At 41.3% G+C, this 22275-nt stretch overlaps 1 protein-coding gene across 1 annotated transcript in view; it reads left to right on the plus strand.

The window, feature by feature from the left end:
• Positions 1 to 22275, plus strand: part of LOC141060642 (dynein axonemal heavy chain 3-like) — a 2648786-nt gene that overhangs the window by 2082318 nt on the left and 544193 nt on the right. The window contains exon 61 of the mRNA XM_073556958.1: positions 5035 to 5142. Within this exon, the coding sequence (XP_073413059.1) occupies positions 5035 to 5142 (108 nt within the window). The remainder of the gene's footprint in view (positions 1 to 5034; positions 5143 to 22275) is intronic.

A 22275-nucleotide genomic window follows, 5' to 3' on the forward strand; every position in this document is an offset into this window, starting at 1 on the left:
GATAATAAAGGATTTTGGGGATATGTCAAAAGTAAAAGAAAAGTCAAAGATGCTATAGGATTTTTACAGGATGAAAATTATGAAATGGTAAAACAGGATGTTGAGAAGGCCGAACTTTTAAATTCCTATTTTGCATCTGCTTTCTCTCAGAAAGGAAATGTAACATCAACTGTTCTTCACTTTTTTCTTATTAAGGGAATAGAAGAATCCAGGACCAGGATATCTATAGACAGAAAGATGGTGAGGAAACACTTAGCTAAACTAAATGAATTCAAGTCTCCAGGTCCAGATGAATTACACCCCAGAATACTGAAGGAGATAGCAGAAGAAATTTTTGAACCCCTCTCCATAATCTTTGAAAATTCTTGGAGAACCGGAGAAGTCCCAGAAGACTGGAGAAGAGCAAATGTTATTCCTATCTTCAAAACGGGAAGAAGGTGGACCCAGGCAACTATAGGCCGGTGAGTCTGACTTCAATACCAGGAAAGATCTTTGAGCAAATTATTAAACAACATGTATGTAAGTACCTGAATAAGAATGAATTGATTAAACAGAGTCAGCATGGGTTTGTAACTAATAAGTCATGTGAGACCAACTTAACTTCCTTCTATGACAGAATCACTGATTGGGTGGATCAGGGAAATGCTGTAGATATAGTATAACTTGAGTTCAGCAAAGCATTTGACAAAGTATCTCACACAATCCTTATTGAAAAAATGGCTAAGTATGGAATGGACAAGGCAACTGTTAGATGGATTCATAACTGGCTTAGTGATCGGACCCAAAGAGTGGTCGTAAATGGCTGCACATCCAGTTGGAAGATTGTCTAAAGTGGGGTACCACAGGGCTCTCTCCTGGGCTCTGTATTGTTCAACATCTTTATCAACGATTTGGATGAAGGAATTGAGGGTAAACTGATTAAGTTTACTGATGACACAAAGCTAGGAGGGATAGCTAATACTAGAGAAGAGAGAGAGAAGATTCAAAAAGATATAAATAAATTGGAGCAGTGGGCCACAACTAACAGAATCGTTTTTAACAGGGAAAAATGCAAAGTACTACATCTGGGCAATACAAATGAAAAAAGCATATACAGAATGGGAGGAATAGGGCTAAGCAACAGCTCATGTGAAAAAGACTCGGGTATACTAATAGATCACAGACTGAATATGAGCCAACAGTGTGATGCAGCAGCAAAAAAGGCAAATGCGAATCTAGGATGTATTAACAGAAGCATACAGTCTAGAGCACGTGAAGTCATTATTGCCCTCTACTCCTCTTTGGTCAGACCTCATCTGGAATACTGTGTCCAGTATTGGGCGCCACATTTTAAAAAAGACATCAACAAACCGGAGCAAGTTCAGAAAAGAGCAACCAGAATGGTGACCGGTCTGCAAACCATGTCTTATGAGCAAAGGTTGCAGGATTTGGGAATGTTTAACTTGCAGAAGAGGAGACTTAATAGCTGTCTACAAATATCTCAAGGGCTGTCACATTGTAGAAGGATCATCTTTATTCTCATTTGCCCAAGGAAAGACTAGAAGCAATGCGATGAAACTGAATGGGAGGAGACACAGATAAGATATTAGAAAAAACTTTTTGACAGTTAGAGTGATCAATGAGTGGAACAGGCTGCCATGAGAGGTGGCGAGTTCCCCTTCAATAGCAGTCTTCAAACAGAGGCTGGACAGATATCTGTCTGGGATGATTTAGCGAATCCTGCTTTGAGCAGGGGGTTGGACTAGATGGCCCAGGAGGTCCCTTCCAACTCTACGATTCTATGATTCTATGATCTAGACTGTATGCGTCTGTTAATACATCCCAGAACTGCATTTGCTTTTTTTGCTGCTGCATCATACTGGTGACTCATGTTGAGTTTATGATCTATTAGTATACCCAAGTCTTTTTCACATGTGCTGTTGCTTAGCCCTATTCCTTCCATTCTTTATATGCTTTTGTCTATTTTTATTGCCCAGATGTAGTACTTTGCATTTTTCACTGTTAAAAACCATTCTGTTAGTTGCTGCCCACTGCTCCAGTTTATACTGTATATACAGTTGTGCAGAATTTTTGCTTTCTTGGCCTTTTTTCAGGGAATATGAATGATAACACCAAAACTTTTTCTCCACTCATGGTTAGTGGTTGGGTGAAGCTATTTATTGTAAAACTACTGTGTTTTCTCTTTTTTAAATCATAATGACAACCCAAAAAATCCAAATGACCCCAGTCAGAAGTTTACATACTCTGGTGATTTTAGCCTGATAACATGCACAGAAGTAGACACAAATGGGTTTGAATGGCTACTAAATGTAACATTCTCACCTTTGACCTGTTTGCTTGTAATCAGTATGTGTGCAGAAAAGCTGAGTGAGTTTCTGGGATCCAGACAGACTCTTGCATCTTTCATCTAGCCACTGACATTTCTGGACTGCGAGTCATGAGGAAAGCAAAAGAATTGTAAACAGATCTATGGGTAAAGGTAGTTGAACTGTGTAAAACAGGAAAGGTATACAACAAGATATCCAAGGAATTGATAATGCCAGTCAGCAGCATTCAAACTGCAATTAACAAATGAAAATCAGGGGATCAGTAAAAACAAAACCACAGTCAGGTAGACCAATAAAAATTTCATCCACAACTGCCAGGAAAATTGATCGGGATGCAAAGAAAAACCCACGAATAACATCAGCTGAAATACTGGACTCTCTGAAAACTAGCAGCGTGGCTGTTTCAAGATTCACAATAAGGAGGTACTTGAAGAAAAATGGTCACGTCGCCAGAAGAAAGCCATTACTGTGCAAATGCCTCAAAGTATCCCACCAACAATATTCAAAACAGCACAGAGACAAGCCTCAAAACTTCTGGAACATGGTTATTTGGTGTGTTGAGACTAAAATTGAACCTTTTGGCCACAGACATAAACTTTAAATTTGGAGAGAGGTCAACAAGGCCTGTGATGAAAGGAACACCATTACTACTGTAAAGCACGGAGGTGGAGCGCTAATGTTTTGGGGATGTGTGAGCTACAAAGGCACAGGAAACTTGGTCAAAGTTGAAGTAAAGATGAATGCAACATGTTATCAGTAAATGCAGGAGACAACTTTACAATCATCAGCTTGGAAGCTGCACATGGGACTTACTTGGACATTACAAAATGACAATGATCTAAAACACAAGGCCAGGTCGACCTGTCATTGGTTACAGCAGAACAAAATGAAGGTTCTGGAGTGGCCATCTCAGTCTCCTGACCTCAATATCATTGAGCCACTCTGGGGAGATCTCAGTCACACAGTTCATGATAGACAGCCCAAGAATTTACAGGAACTGGAGGCTTTTTACCAAGAAGAGTGGGCAGCTTTACCATCTGAGCAAATAAAGAACCTCATCCGCAACTATCACAAAAGACTTCAAGCTGTCATAGATGTTAGAGGGGGCAATACATGGTATTAAGAAATGGGGTATGTGAACTTTTGATCAGGGTCATTTGGATGTTTTGGGTTGTCAATATGATTTAAAAAGAGAAAAAAATAGTTTGACAATAAATGGCTTCACTCAACCACTAACCATGAGTGGAGAAAAAGTTTTGGTGTTATCATTCATCATAGGCCTTGTTGACCTCTCTCCAAAAGTAACATTTATGGTTGTGGCTAAAAAGTTCAATGTTGGTCTCATGACTCCAAATTACTTTGTTCCAGAAGTTTTGAGGCTTGTCTCTGTGCTGTTTTGCATATTGTAGGCGAGATACTTTGTGGCATTTGCGCAGTAATGGCTTTCTTCTGGCGACTCAATCATGCAGCCCATTTTTCTTCAATTGCCTCCTAATTCTGCGTCTTGAAACAGCCACACCACCAGTTTTCACAGAGTCCAGTATTTCAGCTGATGTTATTTGTTGCTTTTTCTTTGCATCCCGAACAATTTTCTTGCCAATTATGGACGAACCCTTTGTTGGTCTACCTGACCGTGGTTTTGTTTTTACAGAGCCCCTGATTTTCCATTTGTTAATCACAGTTTAAATGCTGCTGACTGGCATTATCAATTCCTTGGATATCTTTTTGTATTCCTGTCATGTTTTATACAGTTCAACTACCTTTTCCTGTACATCCGTTGACAATTCTTTTGCTTTCCCCATGACTCACAATCCAGAAACGTGAGGGCTGGATGAAAGATGCAAGAGTCTGTCTGGATCCCAGAAACTCACTCAGCTTTTATGCACTCACACTGATTACAACCACTAACCATGAATGGAGAAAAAGTTTTGGTGTTATCATTCATATTCTCTGATAAAAGTCCAAGAAAGCAAAAATTCTGATGGGGTATGTAAATTTTTGAGCACAAATGTATCTTGGCAGATACAGTGAGTGTCTTACTGCCCTCTTAGTTCTACATTGCAATCACACCAGCTTGCACCTTTACACCTGCTTCATCTGAAAGTGTTTTATACTAGAGTTGAGTGAATCACCCAAACTTAAATTCAGCAAAATTCTCTTAAATCAGGAGGAAAATTTGATTTGAATAAATTTGATGAAAATTGAATTGCTGAGGAAGGGTTAAAAAATTGTTATACATATCTTTGCTCCGCCCTACTTATACCTTTCTTGCTGCCATCAGTCCTTAGATTTGTTTTTCTGTCTTCTATACTCTATTCCTTCCAACCAGATTTTTCATTTACCAAGACCCACTTCCTTATCTAGGACGAGATGCATGTCATTGATGCAGTTGCGAGCAGTTATGTGACTACTTCAGGCTTAGAGAATAGTAAATAGAAAAGCCAATCTGCGGCAGTGAGACAAATACGGAGAGGGCAGAGGAGTAATATTTTTTATAAATGTTTAACCCTTCACCATAAAAACAGCAACTGTTAAAATGTACAAATAATGGATTCTGCTAAATCTGAATGTTTTGTACAATTTGAGGTGAATTCCATGAACCTCTAATCATTTCACTCATCTATACTTTGAAAAGAATGGATTTTCTGAATCATTTGTTCTTCATGGACCAGCTATTGAAATTTCATGTTTTATCTTGTATTCAAAGGGAATTAAACCAGAAAAAAGAACAGATCCATCTGGAAAAATTATTGATGACTTTTGGCCCTCTTCAAAGAAAATGTTAGGAGATATGAAGTTTTTGGATTCACTTAAGGTAGGACCACTGTATTTTCTTAATTTAACACATGTATATTTGTTTCATCCTATTTTGTATTTTTTGCCATTTCTCATCAGTGATCTCTGTGCTACACATATACATATACACTCACTGGCCACTTTATTAGGTACACCATGCTAGTAAGGGGTTGGACCCCCTTTTGCCTTCAGAACTGCCTCAATTCTTCGTGGCAGAGATTCAACAAGGTGCTGGAAGCATTCCTCAGAGATTTTGGACCATATTGACATGATGGCATCACACAGTTGGCGCAGATTTGTCGGCTGCACATCCCTGATGCGAATCTCCCGTTCCACCACATCCCAAAGATGGTCTATTGGATTGAGATCTGGTGACTGAGGAGGCCATTTGAGTACAGTAAACTCATTGTCATGTTCAAGAAACCAATCTGAGATGATTCGAGCTTTATGACATGGCGCATTATCCTGCTGAAAGTAGCCATCAGATGTTGGGTACATTGTGGTCATAAAGGGATGGACATGGTCAGCAACAATACTCAGGTAGGCTGTGGCGTTGCAACGATGCTCAATTGGTACCAAGGGGCCCAAAGAGTGCCCAGAAAAAATTCCCCACACCATGACACCACCACCACCAGCCTGAACCGTTGATACAAGGCAGGATGGATCCATGCTTTCATGTTGTTTACGCCAAATTCGGACCCAACCATCCGAATGTCGCAGCAGAAATCGAGACTCATCAGACCAGGCAACGTTTTTCCAATCTTCTACTGTCCAATTTCAATGAGCTTGTGCAAATTGTAGCCTCAGTTTCCTGTTCTTAGCTGAGAGGAGTGGTACCCAGTGTGGTCTTCTGCTGCTGTAGCCCATCTGCCTCAAAGTTCGACGCACTGTGCGTTCAGAGATGCTCTTCTGCCTACCTTGGTTGTAACGGGTGGCAATTTGAGTCACTGTTGCCTTTCTATCAGCTCGAACCAGTCTGCCCATTCTCCTCTGACCTCTGGCATCAACAAGGCATTTCCGGCCACAGAACTGCCGCTCACTGGATTTTTTTTCTTTTTCGGACAATTCTCTGTAAACCCTAGAGATGGTTGTGCGTGAAAATCCCAGTAGATCAGCAGTTTCTGAAATACTCAGACCAGCCCTTCTGGCACCAACAATCATGCCACGTTCAAAGGCACTCAAATCACCTTTCTTCCCCATACTGATGCTCGGTTTGAACTGCAGGAGATTGTCTTGACCATGTCTACATGCCTAAATGCACTGAGTTGCCGCCATGTGATTGGCTGATTAGAAATTAAGTCTTAACACACAGTTGGACAGGTGTACCTAATAAAGTGGCCAGTGAGTGTATTTTTCCTGTAACCTTAATTTTAGATGTTCTTTTAGCGCTTCTTCAGAATTAGAGTATTTATGCTAGCTAAAGCTGTACATTAGAGTTAGATTGCTAGACCCTGAAAGCAATCTAGTGATTGCTGTGGCTTTCAGACTGTCCTTTAAATGAAGAAAAAAGTGAGGTCAAGCAGAGCGATGGGCATACAGAAAAGGGCAAGGGGTTAATATAAATATACAGACCTTTATTTAGAATGCTAAACACACAATCCTTTTCGGCAGCTGAATACCATATAATATTGTGTTTTCCATGAAAACTCATATTTTTATTAATCAAATGAGTTGCCAAATGAATTTAACATCTATTCCAGACATTGAAAAGGTTTCAAAAAAGATTTTTATTTGAATTAATAATTTTCTTCTTCAAACTTTGCTTTCGTCAAAGAATGCTCCCTTTAAGCAATTACAGCATTGCAGACCTTTGGCATTCTAGCAGTTAATTTGCAGAGGTAATCTGGAGAAATTTCACCCCATGCTTCCAGAAGCCCCTCCCACAAGTTGGTTTGGCTTGATGGGCACTTTATGCATACCATAAGGTCAAGCTGCTCCCACAACAGCTCAGTGGGGTTGAGATCTGGTGACTGCTCTGGCCACTCCATTACAGATAGAATATCAGCTGCCTGCTTCTTCCCTAAATAGTTCTTACATAATTTAGAGGTGTGCTTGTTGCAGAGTGTATCTTTTTTACATTCTGTAGCTTTAAGAGTGTTTCCACTGTCCTTTTCAGTAGAAGAATCATTTGTCTGTTCTTTTCTTCTCTGATATTCATCTATTAGTCTGGTTTTCGCAAAATCTAATGTGATGTATTTTCCAGGTCTTGTCTCTACTGCATTTATTAAGGCTGTATACGAATCTGGTAAACTGCACAATAATATTGCTGCTACATGACTTTCTTTAATGTCTTCATCAATAGACCTTAGCTGTAATATTACTTCCATCAATGAGAATATGTGCTTCTGCATATCGCCATTTGCACTCAATCTCATACTGTAAAGCTTTCTTAATAGAAATTACTTGTGATTTAAACTAGATCTTTCATATAGCTTTTTCAATGCGTCCCACATTCCTTTCGCTGTTTCTTCATTCCTTATGTGTATTAATTGAGCATCATCCACTAATAAGCTAATGGTGGCTCTAGCTTCTCTATTCTTTCTATCCCAGGTATATCTGTAGTAATTACTTCCCATAAATCATCTTTAGATAACGACATCTCTACTTTGAATTTCCATAACTGATAATTTTCACTGTTCAGCTTAGCTACTGCGAGTTTCAGCTCAGTGCTGCACATCATTTTTATATAATCTTACTTGTTTTATGAAGATATCCTTTTTTCTTCTTGAGACTTCCTGTATATCCTGTGTGTGGCGGTTCTCTGTAATTATCTCCACTGTGCAGTTATCCAGTTCCTGGGTCATAAATTCCTTTGTCCCTCTGTATCTGGATTTTTTTCTCCAGCCTCCGTTCACTGGTTTTATCTCCTTCTGTTAACAGAGATTATCTGCTTCTCTGGTGTCTCTGTCCTGGGTGTCTGGGACTATCTACTGTTCTGGGTGTCTGGGCCCATAACCTGCTGCAGAGTGTATCTTTTGAGAATCCACCAGTACACAGGAGAACTTCACTGAGCAAGTTATCTTGAGTAAACAGCATTTACTTCTTTTGGGTATACATGAGATAAGAATATTCAGAAGCACACAGCCATGCTGCTGGTATAATACAGTCAAAAGCGAAAGCAAAACAAACATCAACAACAGAGCTTCCCTCCCCACAATACAGCAAACATATAACTTCACACTATCGCCATCTGCTGTCCTGTCAGGCTTGTGTAAAGTCCTCCATTTCTGTTGCATATGCCAACAGTGCTTTGGGTCATTGTCCTGCTGTAGGATGAAATTGGCTCCAATCAAGCACTGTCCACAGGGTATGGCATGGCATTGCAAAATGGAGTGATAACCTTCCTTATTCAAAATCCCTTTTACCTTGTACAAATCTCCCACTTTACCAGCACCAAAGAACTCCCAGACCATCACATTACCTCCACCATGCTTGACAGATGGCGTCAGGCACTCTTCCAGCATCTTTTCATTTGTTCTGCATCACACAAATGTTCTTCTGTGTGATCCAAACACCTCAAACTTGGATTTGTCTGTCTATAACACTTTTTACCAATCTTCCCCTGTCCAATGTCTGTGTTCTTTTGCCAACATTAATCTTTTCCTTTTATTAGCCAGTCTCAGATATGGCTTTTTCTTTGCCACTCTGCCCTGAAGGCCAGCATCCCGGAGTCACCTCTTCACTGTAGTTGTTGATAATGGCGTTTTGCGTGTACTATTTAATGAAGCTGCCAGTTGAAGACCTGTGAGGCGTTGATTTCTCAAACTACAGACTCTATTGTACTTGTCTTGTTGCTCAGTTGTGCAGCGGGGCCTCCCACTTCTCTTTCTACTATGGTTAGAGCCTGTTTGTGCTCTCCTCTGAAGGGAATAGTACACACCGTTGTAGGAAATCTTAAGTTTCTTGGCAATTTCTCGCATGGAATAGCCTTCATTTCTAAGAACAAGAATAGACTGTTTGAGTTTCACATGAAAGTTCTTTTTTTCTGGCCATTTTGAGAGTTTAATGGTACCAACAAATGTAATGCTCCAGATTATCAACTAGCTCAAAGGAAGGTCAGGTTTATAGCTTCTCTAATCAGCCAAACTGTTTTCAGCTGTGCTAACATACTTGCACAAGGGTTTTCAAGGGTATTCTAACCATCCATTAGCCTTCTTACACAGTTAGCAAACATAAAATACCATAAGAACACTGGAGTGATGGATGTTGGAAATGGGCCTCTACACACCTATGAAGATATTGCATTACAAACCAGATGTTTGCAGCTAGAATAGTCATTTGCCACATTAATAAGCTATAGAGTATATTTCTGAACCATTTAATGTTGGCTTCATTGGAAAAACTGTGATTTTCTTTCAATAATAAGGAAATTTCTAAGAGACCCTAAACTTTTGAATGGTAGTATATATATATATACTGTATATATATATATGCATATATATAATGAAATAAAAAATAATAAAAATACATAAAAACTAAATAAAAGCTAAAAAATGGTCAGAATTTATTATATCATCCTCTCCAATGATAAATTAAGCCCCTCATGGGATAGAGTACCAAATTGGAAGATCCAGTAATTTTCCTTATTAACGAGTCCCCTGTATCTATTTGGACAGCACTCAGCTATATGGTCAATGATGGTCAGCCTCACTTCACTTGGGATTTTTGAATGTTTCAATGAAAAATGTTTAGAAACACTGTGAAGAAGGTATCCTGTCCTAATGTTGTGTCTATGTTTATTAAGTCTAGTCTGTGTGGTCTGTATCGTGTGGCCAACATGTTGCGGGCTGCATGTACATTCGATCAGGTACACCCAGGGTCGGACTGAGGCATCGTGACACCGGAGGATTCTCCGGTGGGCCCCAGCCCCAGCTCCTGCCTCCTTCATTAGTCACTGCCCTGCCCTGCATGTCAATAGTGCCGACAACTGACCGGCTGTGCTGTGTGCAGATGTCAGGCACATCGGCGGCTGGGCACAACTCCAAGACTAGGTGCAAACTCCCCTCATCCAGCTGAGTGCACTGTGCCAGCCATTTCCACATCATCCTATAAATCCCAGCAATGCTGTGCTGGTTGTCATGGTGCTGGATGAAGGAGAGTTTATGTGTGGGGTCAGGAAGGGTTAACAGGATGGATGCTACAGAGCTGTGTGTGTACAAGGTGTACAGAGTGGAGTCATGTGTGTACGAGGTGTACGGAGCAGAGCCGTCTGTGTACGAGATGTATGGAACTGAGCCCTGTGTGTATGAAGTGTACGGAGCTGTGTGTGTATGGTGTGTACAGAGCAGAACTGCATGTATATGGGGTGTACGAAACAGTCTTGTGTGTACAAAGTGCATGGAGCTGAGCCGTGTGTGTACGGAGCGGAGCTGAGCCATGTGTGAACGAAGTTTACGGAGTAGAGCCTTGTGAGTACTGAGTGGAGGCATGTGTGTGCAAGGTGTACAGAGCGGAGCCGTGTGTGTACGAGGCATACAAAGTGGAACCGTGTGTGTATGAGGTGTGCGGAGCTGTGCGTGTACAAGGTGTATGGTGGGGAGCATTCATACCTCCCAACAGTTGCGGATCCAGCGGGACTGTCCCGATTTTGAGAGTCTGCCCCGCTGTCCTGGCCAGGAGCTTACTTTTCCTGCAGACACAGGAGTACACGGCGGAGCCCCGATGAGCACTTTAAAACACGCATGTGACATTCCACCGGAAGTGATGTGCTGCAAGCTGACCAGAAATGAGGTAATTTCGCAAGGAGATTGTGACGGAACCATGGAGGCACTTCAGGGAATGCTTTAGCTCCATCATCATGTCCTCCTCCAACAGCGCAGACGGCAAGATCGCCATGGAATCAGGGATGACAGCCATGTTAGCGGATCATGATATGTCCTGCACTGGGAGGCTCAGTTGGGCATTACAATGGGAGCCGGGCTGCTTTAGTGTCTTTCTCTCTGTTTCTTTCTCTCTCTTTGTTCTTTTTTCCCTCTCTAATCTTTGTTTCTCTCTGTTCTTTATTTCCCTCTCTAATCATTCTTTCTCTCTGTTTCTTTCTCTCTCTGTTCTTTCTTTCTTTCATTCTCTGTTTCTTTCTCTATCTCTCTGTTCTTTCTTTCCTTCTCTAATCTTTCTTGCTCTGTTCTTTTTTTCTCTGTTTCTTTCTTTACTCTCTGTTTCTTTCCCTCTCTGTTCTTTCTTTCCCTCTCTAATCTATCTTTCTCTCTCTAATCTTTCCTTTTTACTTTCTCTCTCTGTTCTTTCTCTCAGTTCTTTCTCTCCCTCTCTCTGTTCTTTCTTTCTCTCTCTCTGTTCTTTCTTCCCCTCTTTCTTTTGTTCTCTTTCTCTCTGTTCTTTCTTTTTCCTTCTCTCTCTCTGTTCTTTCTTTCCCCTCTTTCTCTGTCTGTTATTCCTTTCTCTCTCTGTTCTTTCTTTCTTTCTCTCTCTCTGTTCTTTCTTTCCCCTCTTTCTTTCTCTCTCTGTTTTCTTCTCTCTCTCTGGTCTTTCTTTTTCCCATCTTTCTCTCTCTTTGTTCTTTCTTTTCCCCTCTTTCTTTCTCTCTCTCTGTTCTTTCTTTCTCTCTCCCTCTGTTCTTTCTTTCTCTCTCTGTTCTTTCTTTCTCAGTTCTTTCTTTCCCTCTCTAATCTTTATTTCCTCTGTTCTTTCTTTCCCTCTCTAATCTTTCTTTTTCTCTGTTTCTTTCTTTCTCTGCTCTTTCTTTCTCTCTCTGTTTTTTCTTTCTCTCTGTTCTTTCTCTCTCTGGTCTTTCTTTCTCTCTAGGTTCTTTCTTTCTTTCCCCTCTTTCTCTCGTTCTCTGTTTTCTTTCTTTCTCTCTGTTCTTTCTTTCTTTTTTCCCCTCTTTCTTTCTCTCTCTCTCTGTTCTTTCTTTCTCTCTCTGTTCTTTCTTGCCCCTCTTTCTTTCTCTCTGTTCTTTCTTTCCCTCTCTAATCTTTCTTTCTCTCTGTTCTTACTTTCCTTCTCTAACCTTTCTTTGCTTATCTCTCTGTTCCTTCTTTCTCCCTCAGTTCTTTCTTTCCCTCTCTAATCTTTCTTTCTCTGTTCTTTCTTTCCCTCTCTAATCTTTCTTTCTGTCTCTGTTCTTTCTTTCTTTTTCCCCTCTTTCTTTCTCTCTGTTCTTTCTTGCCCCTCTTTCTTTCTCTGTCCTTTCTTTTTATCTCTGTTCTTTCTCTCTCGGTTCCTTCTTTCCCTCTCTAATCTTTCTTTCTCTCTCTGTTGTTTCTTTCCCTCTCTAATCTTTATTTCTCTTTGTTTCTTTCTCTCTCTGTCTGTTCTTTCTTTCCCTCTCTCTCTGTTCTTTCTTTCTCTCTTTCTGTTCCATCTTTCCCCTCTTTCGGTCCTTTTCGCTTTCTTTCCCTTTCTTTCCCCTCTTTCTTTCTCTCTCTGTTCTTTCTTTCCCCTCTTTCTCTCTCTGTTCTTTCTTTCACGCTGTGTTCTTTCTTTAACTTCTTTCTTTCTCTCTCTGTTCTTCCTTTCTCTCTAATCTTTCTTTCTCTGTTCTTTCTTTTTTCTTTCTCTCTCTCTGTTCTTTCTTTCTTTCTTTCTTTCTCTCTCTATGTTTTCTTTTGTCTCTCTCTGTTCTTTCTTTCCCCATCTAATCTTTATCTCTCTGTTCTTTCTTTCCTCTCCTTCTTTCTCTCTCTCTGTTCTTTCTTTTGCTCTGTGTTCTTTCTTTCCCCACTTTCTTTCTCTCTTTGTTCTTTCTCTCTCTGTTCTTTCTTTCGCACTTTAATCTTTCTTTCTTTCTCTCTGTTCTTTCTTTTTTTCTTTCTTTCTCTCTCTCTGTTCTTTCTTTTTATTTCTTTCTCTCTTTTCTTTATTTCTTTCCCCTCTTTTTTCTTTATCACTCTGTTCTTTCTTTCTCTCTCTGTTCTTTCTTTCTCTCTCTGTTCTCTTTCTTTCTCTGTTCTTTCTTTCCCCTCTTTCTTTCTCTCTCTCTGTTCTTTCTTTCTTTCCCCTCTCTATTTTTTCTCTATCTGTTCTTTCTTTCCCCTCTTTCTTTCTGTCTCTCTGTTCTTTCTCTCTCTCTGTTCTCTTTCTCCTCTTTCTTTCTCTCTCTGTTTATTTCTTTTTCTCTCTATGTGCTTTCTTTCTTTTCCTCAGTACCAGTCAGTGTTCTCACAGTACCAGCCACTGTGCCCACTGTCATGCTCGCGCCTTGGCTGACTGGCGTGAGCCGGGGGGTTGTGGCCCCACTGTGCCACAAACCAGACTACCCTGGAAGGGGCATGACTACGACAGCTACCTCGGTCTTCACTGGAGCCTCTGATGGTGAGGTCAGGCTTGTGTGGCAGATAGCTGTCGGGTGCCACTCCAGGGTGGTGTCTGGCTGTGGCTGCTGATCCCACTCGGGGACAAGTCACTTGGACAGGTGTGACTAACAGGCAGGCTGAGACACTGGGCAAGCAGGCACGGCTTGGTACACTGGCAGGCAGGCATGGCTTGGAGACACGGCTTGGAGACACTGGGCGAGTGGGCACGGCTTGGAGACACAGGACAGGCGGGCACGGCTTGGAGACACAGGACAGGTGGGCACGGCTTGGAGACACAGGACAGGCGGGCACGGCTTGGAGACACAGGACAGACTAGCATGGTATGAGAAGGGACAGGTAAGGACCTGTTCACACAGCAGGTGTAGGCAGGAAGGAGTGGTGTATGTTGGAACAGGATATGGACCTGTTCACACAGGAGGTGTAGGCAGGAAGGAGTGGTGTATGTTGGAACAGGATTTGGACCTGTTCACACAGGAGGTGCAGGTACAGATATAGGCTGGATTGTGGAGCCGTGCAGGCAGAGCGGCTAAGGAGCCGTGCAGGCAGAGCGGCTAAGGAGCCGTGCAGGCAGAGCTGCAAGAGAGCAGAGCTGCAAGGGAACAGAGCAGGCAGAGCTGCAAGAGAGCAGAGCCTCAGATAGGGAGGACACAAGGAAAGACACAGCAGAGAAGGAACCACAGACAAGGAGACTGACAGACAGAGATAAGACTGAGTTCAGACAGAGACACAAGGACCAGGATATTCTGCCTCCTGGCAGGCCGACAGAGAACAGACAAGGCACTGGGAACAAGACTAAAGGGCCAGGATATTCTGCCTCCTGGCAGGCAGACAGAGAAATGCTAGGCAAGGTACCAAGACACAGGAATACGCAGTAAGAGCCTTCAGAGAAGGCAAAACATAGGACAGGGCCTGGCTAGCTCAGCAGCAAGGAGCTAACTGAGTTTAGACATTGCACAGGCAATGTTTCAGTGGCTGTGGCAGGGTTAAATAGTCCAGGGCTCTAGGTAATTGGTCAGGGACCCATTAGCCAGGTGCACCCTGACTGCATAAGAACCAGAGAGTTCAGGCGCCGCCCCCCTATACACACAGTCAGGAAACATGGAGAGCAAGCAGGAAAACAAGAGGCATAGCACATGGAGCTCAGGGCTGGTAACAGACAGAATTCACAGCATGGCTTGAAGCAGAAAGTAAGTTGGTGTGCGGGGGATGGGAGGCCATGCAGTGATGCCAGCAGGGTTGTTACACCCACAATGCAGCCACTGTGCCCACAAAGCCAGTCAGTGTGGTCAGCAGTGCTAAATGGCTGTGGTTGGGGCATGGACATGGGTGTGACTAGTTGTGAAATGGATGTGGTCAGGGGCGTGACCTAAAATTTGTCGCAGTGTGCTGCAACCTTTGCCCATCTTTCCCTTCTTCAAAAGTTGGGCCCAAGAATGATTTTTCTCTGGTGGGCCCACGATACTACAGTCCGACGCTGGGTACACCACATAGGACGAATGACAGGAAACATTACGTTTGATGGAAAAGTATCTCCTGTGGTGCAAGATGCCAAAGATTTAGCCCCATTAACAATAATAGGGCAGCATAGATATTTAAGAACGTTACACCGAAAACACCCCAACTTACAATCCAGTTCCCCCCTTTTTCCTCTAAGGCTGGAGACATGCTATTAGGAGCTAAGTTTCTAAGGTCTCGACTACGCCTATAAATAATCCTTGATTTGGTGGCTAATCTTTTTGACAGAACTGGATCGTTCATCAGGATAAACCAATATTTATTCATCAATCTTTGAAGCATCTGCCGAGACAGGCTGAAGGTTGTTACCAGACTCAAATTTGTAACCACATCTTTTTAATTGGGTGTAGAATAAATATTTTTGATACAATCTGCTTGGGTCAAAGCCTTAGTTTTCTTAAAAGCATTATTCAGCAGTCTTTTTGGATATCCTTTAGACAAAAATCTCTTTTTCAGAATCTTTGACTCAAGGATGAAATCATGGTCACTACTAGTGTTGAGCATTCCGATACCGCAAGTATCGGGTATCGGCCGATACTTGCTGTATCGGAATTCCGATACCGACTTCCGATATTTTTTCAATATCGGAAGTCGGCATCGGAATCGGAAGTTCAGTTGATTGACAGCCTGATGTCATCATGATGCGCGGTGTGTGCGCATCATGATGCGCCGTCATTTCGGGCCTTCCGGGGGTCTCTGCCGGCCTGCCGGGGGGCTGTGCCGGCCTGCCGGGGGGCTGTGTGGACTGCCCGGGGTCTGTACCGGCCTGCCGGGGGGCTGTGCCGGCCTGCCGGTGGTCTGTGCACCCTGAGGGGGTCTGTACCGGCCTGCCGGGGGGCTGTGCCAGCCTGCCGGTGGTCTGTGCACCCTGTGGGGGTCTGTACCGGCCTGCCGGGGGGCTGTGCTGATGTCCGGGGGTCTGTGCAAGCATCGTCCGATGGGACTACAAGTCCCATCTGGCGATGCCTGCTACCATGACAGTGATTGACACATTAGCCAATGATGGGACAGTAGTAGTCCCATCATCCGGCTAATGTGTTAAATGTTAAAAAAAAAAAAAAAAAATACTACATACATACTACATGCATGCTACATACATACTACATGCTACATACATACTACATACATACCACATACATACTACATACATACCACATACATACCACATACATACCACATACATACTACATGCATGCTACATACATACTACATATATACTACATACATACATACATACTACATATATACTACATGCATGCTACATACATACTACATGCTACATACATACTACATATATACTACATACATACTACATACATACTACATGCATGCTACATACATACTACATGCTACATACATACCACATACATACTACATACATACTACATGCTACATACATACTACATGCATGCTACATACATACTACATGCTATATACATACTACATATATACTACGTGCATGCTACATACTACATGCTACATACATACTACATATATACTACATACATACTACATACATACTACATGCATGCTACATACATACTACATGCTACATACATACCACATACATACTACATGCTACATACATACTACATACATACCACATACATACCACATACATACTACATACATACTACATACATACCACATACATACTACATGCATGCTACATACTACATATATACTACATACATACTACATACATACATACTACATATATACTACATGCATGCTACATACATACTACATGCTACATACATACTACATATATACTACATACATACTACATACATACTACATGCATGCTACATACATACTACATGCTACATACATACTACATATATACTACATACATACTACATACATACTACATGCATGCTACATACATACTACATGCTACATACATACCACATACATACTACATACATACTACATGCTACATACATACTACATGCATGCTACATACATACTACATGCTACATACATACTACATATATACTACGTGCATGCTACATACTACATGCTACATACATACTACATATATACTACATACATACTACATACATACTACATGCATGCTACATACATACTACATGCTACATACATACTACATACATACCACATACATACTACATACATACCACATACATACCACATACATACCACATACATACTACATGCATGCTACATACATACTACATATATACTACATACATACATACATACTACATATATACTACATGCATGCTACATACATACTACATGCTACATACATACTACATATATACTACATACATACTACATACATACTACATGCATGCTACATACATACTACATGCTACATACATACCACATACATACTACATACATACTACATGCTACATACATACTACATGCATGCTACATACATACTACATGCTATATACATACTACATATATACTACGTGCATGCTACATACTACATGCTACATACATACTACATATATGCTACATACATACTACATACATACTACATGCATGCTACATACATACTACATGCTACATACATACCACATACATACTACATGCTACATACATACTACATACATACCACATACATACCACATACATACTACATACATACTACATACATACCACATACATACTACATGCATGCTACATACTACATATATACTACATACATACTACATACATACATACTACATATATACTACATGCATGCTACATACATACTACATGCTACATACATACTACATATATACTACATACATACTACATACATACTACATGCATGCTACATACATACTACATGCTACATACATACCACATACATACTACATACATACTACATGCTACATACATACTACATGCATGCTACATACATACTACATGCTACATACATACTACATATATACTACGTGCATGCTACATACTACATGCTACATACATACTACATATATACTACATACATACTACATACATACTACATGCATGCTACATACATACTACATGCTACATACATACCACATACATACTACATGCTACATACATACTACATGCATGCTACATACATACTACATGCTACATACATACTACATATATACTACATGCATGCTACATACATACTACATGCATGCTACATACATACCACATGCTACATACATACCACATGCTACATACATACTACATACATACTACATACATACTACATGCTACATACATACCACATATATACTACATACATACATACTACATACAATACATACATAGACATACAGTACATATAACATAGAGTAACATACTTACCAATACTTGTCACATTGTTCCCCGAAGCCATTGTCTTTTACGGAATAAATATTAACATAACAAACCACAAAAATACTCACCCACGATCCGAAGCAGTCCACGAGTGTGTCCCACGACGATCTTGGGTAGAGAACTGCAGCATCAGCTGTTGCTGCCGTTCTCTACGGGCTGCAGGAATCCAATGACGGAAGGTAGGTATCCTTCCGCACTGTATTCCTCCGCCACTTAAAAAAAAAAAAGTCCCTAGTCTCACTTTATGCCATTGCTGTGTGGGAAATTCCCACGCAGCAATGGCATAAAGTGAGACTAGGGACTTTTTTTTTTTAAGTGGCGGAGGAATACAGTGCGGAAGGATACCTACCTTCCGTCATTGGATTCCTGCAGCCCGTAGAGAACGGCAGCAACAGCTGATGCTGCAGTTCTCTACCCAAGATCGTCGTGGGACACACTCGTGGACTGCTTCGGATCGTGGGTGAGTATTTTTGTGGTTTGTTATGTTAATATTTATTCCGTAAAAGACAATGGCTTCGGGGAACAATGTGACAAGTATTGGTAAGTATGTTACTCTATGTTATATGTACTGTATGTCTATGTATGTATTGTATGAATGTATTGTATGTAGTATGTATGTATGTAGTATATATGTGGTATGTATGTAGCATGTAGTATGTATGTAGTATGTATGTAGCATGCATGTAGCATGCAGTATGTATGTAGCATGCATGTAGTATATATGTAGTATATATGTAGCATGTAGTATGTATGTAGTATGTATGTGGTATGTATGTAGCATGTAGTATGTATGTAGCATGCATGTAGTATGTATGTAGTATGTAGTATATATGTAGTATGTATGTAGCATGTAGTATGTATGTAGTATGTATGTAGCATATATGTAGTATGTATGTAGCATGTAGTATATATGTAGTATATATGTAGCATGTAGTATGTATGTAGTATATATGTAGTATGTATGTTGCATGTAGTATATATGTAGCATGCAGTATGCATGTAGTATATATGTAGTATGTATGTTGCATGTAGTATATATGTAGTATGCATGTTGCATGCATGTAGTATATATGTAGCATGCAGTATGCATGTAGTATATATGTAGTATGTATGTTGCATGCATGTAGTATATATGTAGTATGTATGTTGCATGTAGTATATATGTAGTATGAATGTAGCATGTATGTAGTATGTAGTATGAATGTAGCATGTATGTAGTATGTAGTATGCATGTTGTATGTATGTAGCATGTATGTAGCATGTAATTATTTTTTTTTTTTTTTACATTCAACACATTAGCCGGATGATGGGACTACTACTGTCCCATCATTGGCTAATGTGTCAATCACTGTCATGGTAGCAGGCATCGCCCGATGGGACTTGTAGTCCCATCGGACGATGCCTGCACAGACCCCCGAAGCCTGCACAGCCCCCCGGCAGGCCGGCACAGCCCCCCGGAGCCTGCACAGCCCCCCGGCAGGCCGGCACAGCCCCCCGGCAGGCCGGCACAGCCCACCGGAGCCTGCACAGCCCCCCTGGCAGGCCGGCACAGCCCCCCGAAAGGCCCGTACAGACCCCAGAGAGGCTGTACAAGGGAAAAACAGGATTTTTCTTATTCCGATACCGGAAGTCCCATAGACTTGAATGGGACTTCCGGTATCGGAATCGGCGATACCGATACTTTTTTTTAAGATCGGCCGATCCATTCCGATCCGATACTTTGAAGTATCGGACGGTATCGCTCAACTCTAGTCACTACTACAAATCTTACGTATTTCTCCAATATTGCCCGTATGGAATATTTTTGATCCAGCTGGGAAGGTGTCCACTATCAAACCCAAAGTAGCTATTCACATCAACCTGTTTGAAGTGCGTAGCTGTGGACAAATTCCCAGAGGCATCCAGCCGGATAGACAAATCCATGAATTGATAGGCCCTGTTGGCTATGTTAGATGTGAAGGAAAGCCCCCAAGAGTTTATAATTCAAATGAGCCACAAACCCAATAGCCTCCTCCCTAGTGCCCCTCCATAGAAAAACAAATCATCAATAAAGTGACAATATAAAATAATGCAAGTCAATGGGGAATAGTTGGCCCCATAAATGCTGCTCCAGTGTCTGATGTCCCCAATCTGGAAAGCACCAGTATATGATGGGCCTCATGGATGATGCTCCAGTGTTTGATTGGCCCAAATAATGCTCCATATATAATGGGCTCCATTTCTAATGCTCCAGTGTATAATGGGCCCCGTAAATGCTGCTCCAGTGTCTGATGTCCCCAATCTGGAATGCTCCAGTATATGATGGGCCTCATGGATGATGCTCCAGTGTATGATGGGCCCAAATAATGCTCCATATATAATGGGCTCCATTTCTAATGCTCCAGTGTATAATGAGCCTCGTAAATGCTGCTCCAGTGTCTGATGTCCCCCATTTGGAATGCTCCAGTATATGATGGGCCTCATGGATGATGCTCCAGTGTATGATGGGCCCAAATAATGCTCCATATATAATGGTCTCCATTTCTAATGCTCCAGTGTATAATGGGCCCTGTAAATGCTGCTCCAGTGTCTGATGTCCCCCATTTGGAATGCTCCAGTATATGAAGGGCCCCATTTTTAATTAACCCAGGCATTGTATGTGAAAAGAGCTCCATGGAGTAATCTGAAGTGTGTGCTGCCGCATCCTTCACTTTTGGTGTGGGTGAAGGACACAAGGAAAGGGGTTGCTCCTGACCAGAAACCTGCACTGACGACTCAGTGCTTGCATTTTTTTAAACTTCAGAAGAGGAGGCGATAGAGCTGGAGGCTGTTTCAGCAATGTAAGCCAAAAACAGTTTCTGAGGCTCTGGCTTTAAAAGCAGTCTACCTACTCCCAGAAAGAGGAGCCTTCCAGGCCTTCCAGAGCTACACCATGACAGAGGGTCAACACCTCCTGCCTTAGCTGCTAATGTGTTTTTGGCACTACCAGCAGATGCACCACCACCACCATCAGTACCAGGTGGCCCCCCATGCCCACGTCCACATCCTCTTCCACCATACTTCCTCATGTTTTGGAAAATGGACTTAAAATACCAGCAGATATATGGTACTGTATCAGAAGCGTACAGCTTTATACAGTCTAGGGATAACAGTAAATCTCCATATATATTTCATGAGTCATACACAGACGCTCACAGGCTCAGTATGGAGTACACAATAAAATAAAAATTTAAAAAAGGGTACAGTATCACCAGATACAAGTTATATATAGTATAGTGTAAACATTCTGAATCTCCATATATATTTCAGGAGGCAGACACAAATGCTCTCAGGCCAAGTATGGATTACACAAGAATATGAAAAGCTGTAAATGGGTAATGTAACACAAGCGTACAGCTGTATACAGTGTTGGGGTAATCTAAAATCTCCAAATATATTTCTGGAATAACATACTGATGTTCACAGGCTCATTATGCATTACACCAGACTCTAAATAGCAAAAAAGGTTACTGTAACAGAAGCATACAGCTGTATACAGTGTTGGCGAAATTTGAAATCTCGGAATATATTTCGGGAGTCACCCTCAGACGCTCACTCAGTCTGGGTTTGACCATAATAAAAAATGTTGTAAAAAAGGTAATGGATAACAAGATAGCAAGTATATATATTATAGGGTACAATTGAAATCTCTGTATACATAGTCCCTTAGTCACTCTCAGACGATCACACAGCATGGATTTGACCGTTATACTAAATGTCAAACAAAGGTACTGTATAACAAGATACAAGCTGTATTGAGTATAGGGTAAAAATTGGTATCTCCGATTCACCGTATATATAGAAGGCGTAAACCACACACGCTCACTCATTATGGATGATACCATAATAAAAAATTTTGAACAAAGGTACGGTATCAGCACATACCAGGTGTATCAAGTCTAGGGGTAATTGTAAATTTCCATCTATACTTCCGGAGTCAGACACAGACACTCACAGGCTCACTATGTATTACACCAGAATTTAAAAAGTAGAAAAAGGGAAAGGTATTCGAAGCGTAAATCAGTATA

This window comes from Dendrobates tinctorius, unplaced genomic scaffold, assembly GCF_039654945.1.
Source record: "Dendrobates tinctorius isolate UK_male_01 unplaced genomic scaffold, ASM3965494v1 ptg000241l, whole genome shotgun sequence".
Lineage (NCBI taxonomy): Eukaryota > Metazoa > Chordata > Amphibia > Anura > Dendrobatidae > Dendrobates > Dendrobates tinctorius.